Raw genomic sequence first — 15,733 nt, 5'->3', positions numbered from 1 at the left:
AAGCAACTCAGCCAGGGCACCAGGCTAGTAAATGTCAGAGCCACGCTTCAAACCCAGGTCTGCCTGTAAGCAAAACTCTTGTCCTTTCCATGGCATGAGGGCTTAAGTGACTTGATGTATGTTCGTCGTGAAGGAAATACCATACTTTAAAAATGAAATCATATTTCTAGTATTTTTTGATGTCTGTAAAGGTAATAAGCATTATAAATCTTTTTGAGAAAATGCTTATTTGCTGTATGCATATTCTTACTCTCTTTTGCTTCCCCCCGCCCACACCCCCTCCCCCGCAACCCAGGCACACTCACGGATTGGTAACTGAGTGGCTTTGTAACTTAAAAAGCTGAGAACTAGATTTGGGCATTTAACCCTGGTCCATTTAGGCTTTAGCTTAAGGGAAAAATACTTTTTGTGACATAAATGCCTAATCTGGCTTTTTCCCCAGTAAACAAACTGCATTTTTAAGCTATCTTAAATCTCCAGATAGACTTGGCATTTCTATAAGACTTTAGTAGCTCATCAGGACCCGATTGATGGTATTTCATTTTATCCCAAATGTGAAGAAAATATGTCTCCATGCGTCATTTCATGGAAATATAATAGTAAAAAGCCCTGGCTATTCCCTGATGATTTCAAAGTGGGTTGGATAGCTATTAAAAGTAGCTGCAAGTCTTAAGTAGTGCTTTAAGCATAGGAACGTTTCTCATGCATTAATGAAATCACTTATGATTTCCAGATGTTTTTAGTTTTTTCATTTAATGATACTATATTTGCCAAAATACATTTCTAGTTACTCCTAAAGAAAATCTTGTGTACCCATCTGTGCTACTTAAGGAATACATTTGTGAGCAAACTGTTTCATAAACACTTTTGTTTATAATTGTATGAGACAGGGAAGAGTGACAATGGTTGAATTTACAAATTACTCAGAGAGCAAGGTTTAAAAAAAATTAATTCCAGTGCAGTTTGTTTAAACATAAAATTATTGATTTGAATATCAGCCTTTTGGGGAGGATTTCTCCATCCCTCAGATGTTCTAGCCTGGTGTAGGTGCCACCAATAAGCAAAACCAAGTGTAGCCAAGTATTTAATATTCAGAGGAGATGAATAGTAGGAAAACAAGTGACAGTTGCGTATTTCTAAGACATGAATTATGCATCACTGACTTGCCAGCTCTTGACTTTTTACTTAAAAAAAAATTGCTCCCTGTGTAATTTTGGCTCATTTCCAGAGTCACTATTCTTTACTGCTAGCTGAGATGAGACGCCAAACCCCTGTGCTGTCTGAATTTGCGCAACAATGCTTTATTAATACCCAGAGCTCCTCCATAAATAGTCTGTTCTCCCAATACTCAGTGAGAAAACAACCACGGGAAATCTGGGAATGTGCAGCTAGCCCCGCTTAATTGATCTAAGCAGCCAGGGCTGGCAGGGGAGCTTTCACGTACACAGCCTCTGTTCCTGGCTTGCAAGACTGTTTACCTAAGGGGCAAAGAAGTCCACCTGCGAAAGACACCATGTTGCTACTACAGCCTTAGCAACAGCAGTAGCCCGGTTTTCGTAGTTGTTGTTGTTGTTTACAGTCAGGAGAGCCATACTCCTTTAAGAAAACACCAAACTCCTTTCCCTCATTCCTGGCCCCAATCAGTAATCACCAAGACTGTCAGCTGCCTGCAGTTATCGGGAAGAGCAGCCTGGGGAAAGTTAAAGGAGCACAGATGGACAGTTGCTTTCTGCACGCAAGTGGCCAGCTAGGATCCGGGGGGCATCAAGCCATGATTTTTATTTCTGTGCTGGATGCATTAGCAGCTGTGACTTGGAAGGTTTTCTCCTGAAGGAGTGGAATTGCTGCAGACGTTTTTGGGTTTTGGTGAGCAGTAGATATTTGGGGACATTGTGCTGTTATTGCAGAGCCCCACAATGAAGATCCAGGAGCATCCCAGCCTATCTGACACCAAACAGCAGAGGAATCAAGATGCCGGTGACCAGGAGGAGAGCTTTGTCTCCGAAGTGCCCCAGTTGGACCTGACTGCATTGTGTGATGAAAAGAACTGGGAAGGTAGGGTTGTCTGATAACTTGGATGATTTGCTATCATTAAAGCATATATAAATAAGCACAAATGAGAGGCACGTAACTGTGTGAGAGTGTGGGTGAAAGAGCTATGCATGCAGAAGTAACTGCATTTCCAAATGACCGAAAATCCTTGACCTGTCATAGGAATACCTCAGGGTAAATGTTGCTGAGGGCAGTTGCAATCTAAGAAAGAAAATATGCTTGCCCTTTATCATAGTGTCACCTTGCAGGCCTTTTTTTTTTCTTTGTGACTCACCAGGAGTGCTGATACGTGCATGTCTTTTCCCCCTCGTAGTACCAAGCAGAGTAATAGGGAACCAGTATGCTTTTAGGATTTCTACCTTCTGTGGCGCGATCTTCCCACTGCTGAATGCCAGTCGCCTGCCTCTTTCATGAAATCTCCTTCCCGTTTTGGTTTGCTTTGTTTCTATGTTTGTTTTTATGGATAGATTTTTTTTTCAGGTTAGCAAATTTAAGGGATTTGCTTATCAAAAAGAACACTGAATACATGCATCTTACTGAAAGCTTGTAATACAGTGAGTGCTTTAGATTGTTTTTTTTTTTCCTAGAGACTTTTGGTTGAAAACGTTAGAAATGTACTTGCGAGGAAGAAAAGAGTAGCCTTGTCAAAACTGTGTTTCAGGGAGGATATTGCAGCAGTTTTATCAAGCTGCTTATTCTTTCATTATCCATGTGTCTGCATCCAAACACATACCATTGTGGATCTTAAAATAAATGCCAGTCTACCTCTATACAGTACGTGCGTGACGGTTGTAAGGAGGAAAAAATTGTGCACCTGATTCCAATACAGCAGGATGACTTAACACAATGACTTACCAGGGGGTCTTAGCTGTGAAAAATCAGTCCCATTTCAGCACCTGGATCTCCTTGTCTTCTCTCCCTACCCCCTTTCCTCTCTTTCTTAACCAAGAAGTTATGTTAATGACCTTAGATGAAGGATCAAGAGGAGAGCTGAAAAGACCACCAGGTGAAAAAGAGTAAACCCCATTTCTGGCATCCAGAGCTTTAGTGAAAACAAACTGTTTTTTATTCTAGTTCTGTCCTTGAAATCTAAGAAACCTGTTCTAGTTGTTTTTATATAATTAGGCAGTGGATTTCAGATTTTGTCAGATATTTTCAGCTCAAAATGTATTCACTGAGCAGCAAAACGCAGGGTTGTTTAATTTGTAATTTCAGTTATATATTCCTGAGTACCTTTCTGTTCTTTCATCTTTGAGTACTGTGAAATAATCACGTTAGTTTTTAATTCATACATTAAAAACAACCTGTGCCCCCACCTCCCCCAAAAAGAGTCCCATAGTCGTCACTGTTACCCAAATAAAAGAAAAATACAGTAACCAAAAAATAAATGTTATATTTGCGTCTTAGTGATATGGTCTACCCTAAAGCTCTAGAAAAAAACTAGGATTTTTGGTTAGAATTCAAATCAGCCACATTTTTTCTTTCTCCTGAAATGGACTCAGTTTGTTATTTTTATCTTGGTTAGTCATAAATTTATCGTCTCTCTCAGCCACTTAAATAATGCTGATATAAAGACTGAGAATACTCTTCAGAGTGACTGAAAGCCAGTTTATAGTTTCCTTAAAACTATTAACATAAAGAATTTTCCTTCAGATAATAATTGAAGGAACCAACGTTTCATTTTAGAAGTCTAGATGGATTTTTTAAAAAAGTTATTAGAAAAAAATACATTGCATTTCAATAGGCTTGGGAAAGTGGATTGTGTATTCCAAGTAGTTTTTGAAATAACTTTAACTTTTTTTGTTTTTGTTTTGCCAATTACTGCATTTCTCATTGAACGTGCATATCTTTAAAATCTACATGAATTCACATCAAGGCCATTCTGATCATTTGATTACTGCTTTCAGTGACTTTTTTTTTTTAAAGCTTATGTACTTATTGTAACTTTCCAAGTTACATTATAGCATTAATATAGCTATAAGTATAATGAAAGTAAAGGAATTTTTGCATAAGACGAGAGCAATAAGTCTGTCACTAAAATACCACCTTTTTTTATAGCTAAAATAAGAAAATTGTGTCTTTCCAGTAAGGAATAAACTTTGCACGAATTTGTGAATGTGAAGCCAGTGCAACAAAATATGTAAATGAAAGTCATAATTACCAAAAACCTCCTGAACCAGTATCCACCTACAAGCCCCCATCACCAGTCTTCAAGCCACCATTCCCTCTTTTTTGGTTTGGTTGCTCCTTCCCATCCCCATACCATACCTCATACTTTCACACTAATGTGGAATCGCAGAATGTCAGGTGAAGCAATACTTACTGCAGAGGCGAGTACCAGCAGGCTATTCACTAAGTACTGCCCCTCCACACGAAAATGATGTTCATTGGCTTCTGGGGCTCAGTATCAAGGAAACAAAAAGGGAAATGAACTAACAAATAGATTCCGTAGGACATGTAGAATGGAACTCTCGCAAAGTGAATGTAGGATCCGAGTCTGGTCATGCTTATTGGCAAATACTAAGCATACTTTATCCTTTTTAAATATACATAGCTGTTTTATTATTTGATTTAGCCACATGACTATTATTACTAGGATTTCCAATCACCAGAGTTAAATGAATATACAAATTTAATGTACTATTCTGTGTTATTTAAAGCTCTTCAGAGTTGCATAATTAGAATGTTCCCAAGCAGTCAGTTATGTTGATTTGAGGATACTCCTTGTGTAAGTACTGGGGTTTAAGCAGTCAGCTACTCTATTCAGTATGTCCTGATGAAATTAAATTTAAAGGGGCATTTTAAGCTGGGCATGGTGGTATGCGCCTGTAGTCCCTACTACTTAAGGGGCTGAAGCAGGAGGATCACTTCAGCCCAGGAATTCAAAACCAGCCTGGGCAACATAACAATACCCCATTTCAAAAAATGGAGATGGGTGGTATTTTTAAAAGGGCATAAGATACTTCATATATCTAACTCATCACTTACTGCTTCTTGAAAATAACTTTGGAAAGGAAATTCTCTAAAAGTATCTTAGAAAAACAAGAGATCTTAAAAGATCTTCCACTTGAACCTTCCTATTATACAGATGAGAATACTGAGGCCAAAAGAAGAAAAATGATGATTCAGAGTAACAAAGTCTCCTCACTTGCACCTGATGCCTCTTTCTAAACAATGTCAGTTTTATATCCTTGTGGGCAATAGATCAAAGTGGTTACAAGCCAGATTCCCTGGGTTCAAATCCTGGCTCTGCTGCTTATCAGCTTTGCAACAAGTTAGTAAACCTGCCCTGGTTTTCACCTGAATTTTCCCATATTTAAATAGGATGGTAACAGTAGGTAATAATGAATAGTGGATACAGTAGCATCTACTTAACAAGTTTATTGCAAGGATTAAATGAGCTAAAATATGCTAAGTGCACAGCACAGTATGGGCTTATAGTAGGCACTATGTGAGTGTCAGTTTTATCTTCCATAAATATTTCCAAGTATAGTTTCAGGAAAAATCAGCCTAAGTTTGCCTTCTTTGAAACCAGAGTGCAGTTTACCGAATGGCCTTGGCTGGCTCTGAACACAAGAGGAATCGGTATTACTAGGTCCTCTACAGATTTATTAAGGATTAACCATGTCACACCAACCTCCTTTCTTTCTCTGATATTATTAATACTAGACTTTAGATTGGGGAAATGGTGCATTAGAAAAGACTTCACGTGGGCCTTTGACGGGGCCTGAATGATAGCCTGACTGTCAGAGAAGTGGGAGAGAAGACAGGTAAGGTAGTGAATTAGTAACTGATTAAGCAGCTGTTCTTAAATGTGTAGATAAATGGATCAAAGTCAACTCAGATGGGGGTATTCTCATTAGGTAAAAAGTCCTCAGCCCTCTCCTGTTCCACATATTTATTAATGATTGGAGCTATTAAGGGCTTGCTTATTAACTTTGCAAACAGGGACAAAGCAGAGAAATGTGAGGATTACATTTGTGGTTGATAAAGCCGACTACTCTGGTTCTTTCTAACTCTGTCGGTTAACAAGACTAATTGAACAATTTCACAGGACTAACATTGTTCTAAAGTTAAATTTTGGAACACTAAAGAAAATTTTATAAAATTCTTCCAGTAAAGAGCCTCCATCATGAGGCTTACATCTTTCTATGTCTGGGATGTCCAAGTACCTCCTAGCTCAGCTGAGCAGAAAAATGGTTACATCTTGCCAAGGAGTAATGGCTCTAAATAATATAGTTGGAAAGGGAATGTGGAAAACATCGGCCCCCTTAATTCTGTGCAGATTTCTGAGAAAACAATCATCCCAGTAGCCGGTTTTCTTTTGTATAGTAAGTGGATCCAGCCAGCTAAGCAGAGAGTAGCTATGTCCCAGTGACCATGTGAGCATTACTCAGAGGTATGTTCCCTCTTTCTACAGGAAATTTCTGTTATATCCATGTGTACTATAGTGTCTGAACTGGAAGTCCCCCAGGACCTAGTCTTTTTTTATTACTTCAGTAGCAAGCATGCAGCTTCTATCTCTGTTATTTCCGACCTGCTGCGATGTCAACTGACCTGGGTGGATTAATTTTTAATAGAGAGGCATGTCATACTTATGTCCAGAGTTCACTGTGACAAGACACATGACTAAAAGCAAAACTAACTGTACACAAGGAACTTTGGTCTAGATATGAAAATGCATTTATTTTCTGTGGTGGTTTAGCAAGACAGTCCAGTGTGAAGCCTCACATCCCTCCTGTTTCTCCCTTTAAATAATTTTCTTGCAACATCCCTATCTCTTTCCTTGCTCTAGAATTGCTAATTAAAATATAAAATATTTCCCAAAGTAGCAATTGGGAATGGTCAGGGAATGGTCAGTGACTACATCCTCAAAACGGGCTCTCTAGGCAGGCAGTGAAATTGGACCTGTTGTCTACCACACTACCTTATTTCGTTCTTTGTTCTTGTTCTAGTTGAGGGCCAACTATCAAAACGTGAGCCTTGTGCTTTTAGATCATTTCAAACTAAAATGGGAAACAGTTTTGTTGATCCCTTAGTTATACTGAACTGTGTATTACGTGTCATTTTATAACTTTTGAATAGAAGCCTTAAATTATAAGACTATCAAATAACAGAAAAGAGAGAAAAAGGAGAGGATCAGGTAAGCATTTTGTGTTGCATAGATGAGAAACCTTTCACTTCTGTTCTACGTGCATACCTTTTTATTAGAGTTGAAACCCATAAAGTTTTACATTTCTCATTTTAAAATAAGTGAATTCATTCACCCTAACTATATGCTTTAGGAGAAAATGTTACTGATAAGCTAGAATTACTGCAGCTGTGTATTTCTTGTATACCACGGGAGACGCTAGGAAAAGGACACATTTGATCTCCTTGTCAGTAAAGCAATTGATCAAGAATAAAGCCACAAAATAAAGCTGTGTTAACAAACAAGAAAACTGATGGATGGCCCTGCCATTAGCCACAAAGCATCAAATAATGATTATTCAGTTCCATGATTAGCATTTTATAGTAAACTCAAGATCAGTGTATCTTATCACACACTCTTATAAGTAAAAATTTGTATACACAGAGACCACCTAGTTGAAAAAGATGAGTTATAACATTTTTAAGGAGATATTCTGCTAGATTCTAACACATTAAAGGGCTTCAGGATGTAAGGTAACACCTTTTAAACTAAGATTTTATGAATAGAAATGTCAAACTAACCAGCACACTCATATGCCAATATCAACATCAGACTTTGCTTTGCCAAAGCCCTCGGTCCCCAGGAAAGCTTCGTGCCCTGCCCCCAGTTGCTCTGCTGCTTTGCCACTCTGCGGTGAGCTTATTGCCTGCTGCATTACTGTTCAAGCCATCTTAACCCTTTCCCTCTCCTGGGGAAAGTCCTTGCAGAAAATTACTGGTGTCTTATGAAATATCATGACAGAGAAGATGCAAGCTGGTCAGTTTAATAGTTCCATTTTCTGCAGCTGACATGTTTTATTTTTTCTAGCGGTTGCTTTCCAGTCCCCCCTCCTTACTTCGCCTCTCAGTCCGTTTTTTATTCTTTTATGTTGGCGGTTTGAGCTGCTTGTGCCCAAGTCCTACCACTTAGGAGGAGCAGACCGATAGTGTTAGTACAAATGATGAAACACCTCCTGTTCGTGTCCAGCTTTAGCCAGGCACATCTACCAGCATGTCCTCTGCCACGTTTTGAGCCTCAATAGATAAGAATCTGTCTTTAACACTGCTTTCATTTCTTAAAATATTTGTATTTTTATCTGCGTTTCCAGATAACCTAGTTCTCTTTAAATTTCTAGAACCTGTGGACTTCATTCCATATAAAGTTAATTTTTTTAATTAATGTGCTTTTATCCTCCCTATCATATGGGGTCTACTAAAATCTCAGAAAATTGCCACTCTTATGCAAGCACTTGGCACATTCTAAGTTGAAGCACTGATCTAGAAGTCAGGAGACTTAGCTTCCAGACCCACCTCTTGGGGTTTCAGTTTCCTTATCTGTTACCTGCTTGGTTGGATCAATCGTTGTCAAACCTGGCTGCACATGAGCATCACCTGGACAGCTTTTAAACTTGCGTGTGTGAGGGGCACATACCTGGACCCTCACCTAAATATTGTTGACTTGGATGGTATAAGGAGCCTGCGTGCTGGTAGTCATTTATATTTCCCTGTGTGACTTTAATGTGCGGCCAGGATTGAGAAATCACAAAATTAGTTGAGGTATGAAGTCACACCCAGCTGTAACATTCTAGGATTATATATTTTTAAATAGAAGCCTGAATAAGCACTTATTTAAGATAGTTTTGCACATTTTATAGTATGATAGGTAGAGGAGCAACTGTTCCATGATTCAAAGTCTAGGAATCCCAGAGTTTAAGATCATAGCCAAATTCTACCCTTGTGTAAATCACAGTAATCCACAAGTAAATTTCAAGCATAACTCATTCTATAATGCAAACATTACAAATGAAATACCTTCTATCATCGACATCTATTTTTTAAATCTTTTAGATGGGATTTTGTTTAATGAGGAAAGGAGTCTATTGAGGTAAGTCTTGCAGTAAATAGAAGTAGACAGTTGCCCTCTTCCTTCCCTAAATGACAGATCAAGATTTTGTGCTGAGCATGTTATATATATATATTTTTTTTTACAGATTATCTAAACTCATTTGTACAGATTTGTCCTTTGTAAGGTGTTCGTTTTTCTTCTGTTGGCTAATTTATGTATGCATCTCACTCTAACTGGAGTCTTGAGCAGCTTCTGAAGTTTCAAGCGCAAAGCATCCATCTTAAATGTGCTAATCCCAACACACTTAAGCAGAAGCACACAAAACAGCTTACTGGATGACCTCAAGGGAAGTTATAAACTCCTAAATACATAGGCTCTCTCAAGATCGATGTGGTTCCTTAGCTTGACTCCTCGGTTGTTTAGTGAAGGATGTACAGCCGTGATACCAAATATCTCCCCCACCAACACATTTTCTTTTCTTTGTTTGTTTGTTTGTTTTTTGAGACAAAGTCTCACTCTGTCGCCCAGGCTGGAGTGCAGTGGTGCAATCTCTGCTCACTGCAAACTCCACCTCCTGGGTTCAAGCGATTCTCGTGCCCCAGCCTCCCCAGTAGCTGGGATTACAGGCATCCGCCACCACGCCCAGCTAAATTTTGTATTTTTAGTAGAGATGGGGTTTCACCATGTTGGCCAGGCTGGTCTCAAACTCCTGACCTTAGGTGATCCGCCTGCCTTGGCCTCCCAAAGTGCTGGGATTACAGGCATGCACATTTTCTTTTCATTGATGCCATCACGTGGAAGAGTTTTTATCACCAATCGACTGGGCTTCCCCCCTTCAAGGCTCCTCCTCAGGGTAGCCCTAGCAAATTCTCTTTGGAAAGCCAGTGAGAATGGAAACGAGAGGTAGGTAGATGATGGCTGTCAGACATATTGGTGATTTCAGTTGGGGCGCGGTGTCCTTAGTCTGGACCTTAGCTGTAAAATGAGAAACGATTCAATGGACAGCTTCCTAAAGCATCTGGGAAGCCTGGGAAACACTTGTGTTTGAAAGAACAACCCTGACCTCTTACTGCCCTTATTTTCCAGAGCCTGCCCCTGCTTTCTCCTCCTGGCAGCGGGAGAACAGTGACTCTGATGAAGCCCACCTCTCGCCGCAGGCTGGGCGCCTGATCCGTCAGCTGCTGGACGAAGACAGTGACCCCATGCTCTCTCCTCGGTTCTACGCTTACGGGCAGAGCAGACAATACCTGGATGACACAGAAGTGCCTCCTTCCCCACCAAACTCCCATTCTTTCATGAGGTATATTTCTCTGTGTTGCTGATAGGCAAATGCATCATCCCCACAACATCAGAAAAGATAGGAATGGCACTGATAGTGAATAATTTTTTTTTTAATTAAGTCGTGAGCCTGTGGAGCAACATATTTGAAATTCTCCATCCTAGGACACAGGCTATGTTGTAGTTTCCCATTTGAGCTGTGGCCCAACTGCAACATCATATATTGAATTTTCTTAGCATCTCCTTTCCAAAGCGCTCTCCAATTCAGCTCTTTTAGGCCCACAGGAAAGGTTGATGTTCAGTCCTACTTTGCTAATTATAAATGTGAGCTAGAAAGCCTAGATGTACTTAATAGGTGGGACATACCGAGCTCCAATGGATCACTCAAGTGTCTTTTATTCAAGAGGAGAGAGGCTGTTTTGTCTCCGTGCTGCTTCCCACCCCACCACCACATGCCACATGGTGTCCCACTTCCCCAGGGCCCCTCTAGGCAAGCAGTGACTGCTCCTGGGGAAACTGACCCAAGTCGTACTCTTCACAGGCGGCGAAGCTCCTCTCTGGGGTCCTATGATGATGAGCAAGAGGACCTGACACCTGCCCAGCTCACACGAAGGATTCAGAGCCTTAAAAAGAAGATCCGGAAGTTTGAAGATAGATTCGAAGAAGAGAAGAAGTACAGAGTAAGTGTCCCCTCACACTGTTCTTTTCGCCTCATCCTCTCCCTGGACATGGCAGCGTTTCAACAACTCAAATGACGAAAGGTTAAGGGAGGCTTCTAGGGAATCTTACAACAAAAAGGCAGTAAACCCTGGATAGTACACCCTGATAAACCCCAGTCATTATGTATCAGCATTTTCCTTGCACAAGTGTATTCTTACGAAAAAAAAAATGAAAGTCTACGTTTTATAAATTAGTAAGCAGGAACTGGAGAAATTGTTGAATGAAATCCTTTGTTTGACTAAAATTTAATTCAATATTCTGAAATCTCGTTAGTACTGAGCTCGTTCTGCTCTCAGCTCTGTACCACAAGAGTGGCAAAAAGGCATTTTCGTGATGGTTGCTGAGCAAAACATCATATACCCCTCTGTTTTCTACACTGTTCGTCTTACAGTTGAACCCTACAAATAATGGCAAGGGGGTCATGGACCTCACAGAAGTCCCTGATCATAAGGATGCATTTTGCCTCTGAGGAATTTTTCGAAAGCATCACAATAACCAAATATAAAGAAGGATAATGGAATTACATTTGTGACATTTGCTCTGATTGGTCATGTTTAATTTCTTATTTTGATAGGGCTCAACTTTTCCTTCCTATTTAAAACAAAAATGATCATCAAACACTTCTTCCTTTCCCTGCTCCAGTTCCAAAGCATTTACTCTAGACTTCCTTTTCTCAGCCTTCCCACAGTGACAAAGCAGCCAATCCAGAGGTTCTGAAATGGACAAATGACCTTGCCAAATTCCGGAGACAACTTAAAGGTGAGTAAAATTCTGGAGCTGTGGCTTCTGTACAACAAGCCAGGTGCAGAATCTCTCACCTCCTCTCCCGCTGAGTGCCACTGCTAAGGCATTCCCCAGTCCTTAAAGATGCTTCCCAGCACTCTCAGCCTATTCAGAGTGACCACTTCCCCAGGTCTTCACATGGTCTCAGTCATAGGGCAACCAGATCAGCTAAGAGGCGAATTCTGCAGCATTTCTTCATTTCCCTGGATCACTAATAGAAGGATGATGGTTTCAAGTCAGCATCTCTCAAACACCTGTTTAATCCAACTCTCCATTTGCTGTGGTGGTAGAAGCAAACAAGTAGACACGGAGATGAATCTGCAAAGGGTTGGGCCTCCATCCCTCAAAGAGATTCCCATCTTTTCAGAGACATAGTCATGTAAACAACTAAATAGAATACAAAGTGAACCTAATTTCAGAATAAGGTATGTAAGTCATACAGAAAACGTTGGCCAGTGGTTGGGCATTAGATCACTAAATACCTTTAACCACTGAAGGAGTAAGGATGCCACATTCTGAGGGCATCATACAGGCTGATGGGGCTAAAGCTTTCTCAGCAATTAGTGTTAGAGAAACATTCCATGTAATCAAAGAAGACGTTACCATTCTCTCAGGTTTTACATAATCAGGGATTTCTGCTGATACTGTAACTATATACTCTCTGAAAAAAAGACAGAATAAGTTATTGATACTACAGAAAAACAATTTGTGTTGGGCAGACATCAAATCTCATATATCAGGCCAGGCACGGTGGCTCACGCCTGTAATCCCAGTACTTTGGGAGGCCGAGGCAGGCGGATCACGAGGTCAGGAGATCGAGACCATCCTGGCTAACATGGTGAAACCCCGTCTCTACTAAAAGTACAAAAAAAATTAGCCGGGCGTGGTGGTGGGCGCCTGTAGTCCCAGCAACTCAGGAGGCTGAGGCAGGAGAATGGCGTGAACCCAGGAGGCGGAGCTTGCAGTGAGCCGAGATTGTGCCACCGCACTCCAACCTGGGCAACAGAGTGAGATTCCATCTCAAAAAAAAAAAAAAAAAACAACTCATATATCTCTCTACCCCCAAATCTTGTCAACTAGAATCAAAACTAAAGATATCTGAAGAGGACCTAACTCCCAGGATGCGGCAGCGAAGCAACACACTCCCCAAGAGTTTTGGTTCCCAACTTGAGAAAGAAGATGAGAAGAAGCAAGAGTTGGTGGATAAAGCAATAAAGCCCAGTGTTGAAGCCACATTGGAATCTATTCAGAGGAAGCTCCAGGAGAAGCGAGCGGAAAGCAGCCGTCCTGAGGACATAAAGGTGTGATGATTCTGTGAAGTGCTAAGCCCTAAGCCATTGCAGTCAATGTGGTAGAGACACAGGGCGTGCCACGTGAATCCCAGTGGGAAGATGATGCCTTGTTAAGCCTTCCAGGCTGTTACGTGTCTAGAGAAGGTGATGAAACAACTGCAGAGTGCGTTAACTGTGGGTGCTTTGGTTTTTGACTACAGATTGAAAACAAAACTCTATTGTATAGATTACAGAATGAACTTGTTTAGGTTAATAGCTGGTTTTGTGACTCCGAGGTAGAAGGATTAGAGACAAACCTTTGGGACCATGTAACGTATAACCGTCGTCATTGCTTGGGCCATTAAGCTAAGCCCCATGTGCCTGACAGCCCTGCTTACCTCAGTGTTCACCGTACCTTTGCTGCCATGAGGGAGATTCAAGTGGCTGATGATGATTCTGCTGTGCTGGCCACGTTTCTCCCAAGAGCTCAGGAGTAGCCCATTTCTAAATGAACTTTGGATAGAGCTAGGGAGAGCTGTTATATGAGGGTTCTTTTTAGCCTCGCTTTAGTAATTTAAGTAAAGAAGTTGGAATGTTCACAAACATTTTCCTCTCTTTCAATTCTCTATCCCTGTGTTTATACAGGATATGACCAAAGACCAGATTGCTAATGAGAAAGTGGCTCTGCAGAAAGCTCTGTTATATTATGAAAGCATTCATGGACGGCCGGTATGTGATGTAGTAAGTTTTCTGATTGGGGTCAATTATCTGGCTTTAGAAATGGATTTTCGATGTTCAGTATTTCACAAATGGGGTTCCCTAATGTTTGCTTTCTTTACTTTTAGGATAAAGGAGGTTACTATATACTTACACCATAACTAAGCTTTCCGAAGCCTTAGCCAATAAGAAAGTTCTATCTAGTAGATGTTGAACGTACTTGGGTTCCAGTGAAAAATTTGTTTGCAACTAAAATTTAGTCATTAATGTACCGCTTTAAAGGAAGGAATGGTGGAAGGGCCAGGGGTCGGAGGGGCAGAGTATAGGCCATAAAGACCCCTGGAGTTTGAAGACTTCCCTGTCCCTAGGTCTCCCCCAATAAGCTGTCACTGTAGGCTTCCTCATCCACAAAATGAAAGGTGTTAAACTAGAATGATCCGCCTTAAAATTCAATCTCTCTACAATGCAGTGCAACTAGTGTTTGTCTATAAAGAAGCTCCAGCTGCCATTCAGAACCAGAAGTGTGAGGAATCCAAAATACGGCTTTGCCTTTTCATAACAACGGGAAGCATTTGAGGTGGCTTGCTGTTCAGCAAGCATTGCTTGAATGTTTGTTGTTAGCTGTGGGGGAAACGGTAGCATGATAGGCTTCTGCTCTCTTCCTTGAAGAACTTTTCATCAGACATCCTTCTTGTCAGTCACTGTTAATAACCTTTTGTTCATAATGTTGTCAGAGACCTGACAAAACAAGTTTTTAAAAGCAGGTGTAAGGAAGCATGAAGTTTAGGTTCACTGATTATTTTTATATAGCCAAAAAGTATAGATCTCTTTTTCAGTCTTGGCCATGACTGTATGATAGTCTTTTCATCTAAATTATGCTCTTTTAAATAAAGAAGTTTCCAGAATAATTCACTAGACTCTAAGGTGTGGGAGGTCAGAGATTCTGGGCTTTGTTCACCTAGTGGTGACCCCAGTCCTCAGTGTCTAGCACAAGACCTGAGACATGACACAGGCCCAATAACTATCTGTAGAATGTCTCCTTGGTGGCATTTTAATTCTTAATTTATCAGGTTTAAATGTAAAAAAAAAAAAAATGCTGGCACTGATGATGATTTATTCTGCTGGCCTGTCCCTGCAGTGGAAAAATACTGACACTCTGGGATAATGTTCATGTTTCAGCCAAGCTTTGTTTGGAATTTTTTTAAAGGCATTGAACCAAGTAGTAAATGCTGTAGAGCTCAAATACATTGTGAAACTTTCTCCTTCTCCACTGGAATATTCAAAATGTGTAGAGGCAGAAGTGAACTTCTTTTATCAGAGAGACACTCCTTCTCCACAATAGGCTCGGAACCCTAAAGTAGAGATCTCTGTGTAGCCATCTGGTAGGCCTCATGGAGAAGGTGTGTTTTCCTTCTTGAACATTTCCTCTTTTCCTTCTGTGGATTTGGGTTATGACTTTGATAGACACCTTTAAGGACTTCCACGCCCAAGGCCCTTAAGAGCTCACAGCTGTGTTCTAGATAGACTTAACCTTGCTGCCAACTGAGTATTCTGTGTGCTGTAGTATTTGTTGCTCTGAGTTGGGAACAGATTCCCTCATTCAGCCTGGACTGGGTCAGACACGTAGAATTGGCAGACCCAGATTCAAAACACAGCCCCACTGAGATTAGCTGTATGACATTGGGCTGCTTAGGTAACCTCTCAGAGCCTTGGTGCTTTGTCTGTATAATAGATATCTGTTATAGATTGCCAAGGAGATGAAATGATGTTACAGACACACACACACAGACGTTTATCTGTATATACTTAACCTGTAGGATGTCTGTCACTGAGGAAGTGGGGTGGGGTGGCTTTTACTGGGCTTGCACAGTAAATGATAGTTTTCACTTCTGTTACA

The 15,733-nt window shown here is 40.6% G+C and overlaps 1 protein-coding gene across 7 annotated transcripts in view; it reads left to right on the top strand.

Moving 5' to 3' along the window:
• The window catches only part of FAM13A (family with sequence similarity 13 member A), a 330,683-nt gene that overhangs the window by 296,276 nt on the left and 18,674 nt on the right, over positions 1–15,733 (top strand). For all 7 annotated transcript variants that reach the window (XM_030819119.1, XM_004089016.3, XM_004089015.3 and 4 more), the window contains 6 exons: positions 1,908–2,055; positions 10,154–10,367; positions 10,887–11,025; positions 11,743–11,824; positions 12,929–13,149; positions 13,765–13,848. In XM_030819119.1, coding sequence (XP_030674979.1) covers positions 1,908–2,055; positions 10,154–10,367; positions 10,887–11,025; positions 11,743–11,824; positions 12,929–13,149; positions 13,765–13,848 — 888 coding nt within the window. The remainder of the gene's footprint in view (positions 1–1,907; positions 2,056–10,153; positions 10,368–10,886; positions 11,026–11,742; positions 11,825–12,928; positions 13,150–13,764; positions 13,849–15,733) is intronic.

This window comes from Nomascus leucogenys, chromosome 9 (genome assembly GCF_006542625.1).
Source record: "Nomascus leucogenys isolate Asia chromosome 9, Asia_NLE_v1, whole genome shotgun sequence".
Lineage (NCBI taxonomy): Eukaryota > Metazoa > Chordata > Mammalia > Primates > Hylobatidae > Nomascus > Nomascus leucogenys.
The sequence above is the reverse complement of the archived record's forward strand: the minus strand, read 5'-3'. Positions and strand labels throughout refer to the sequence as shown.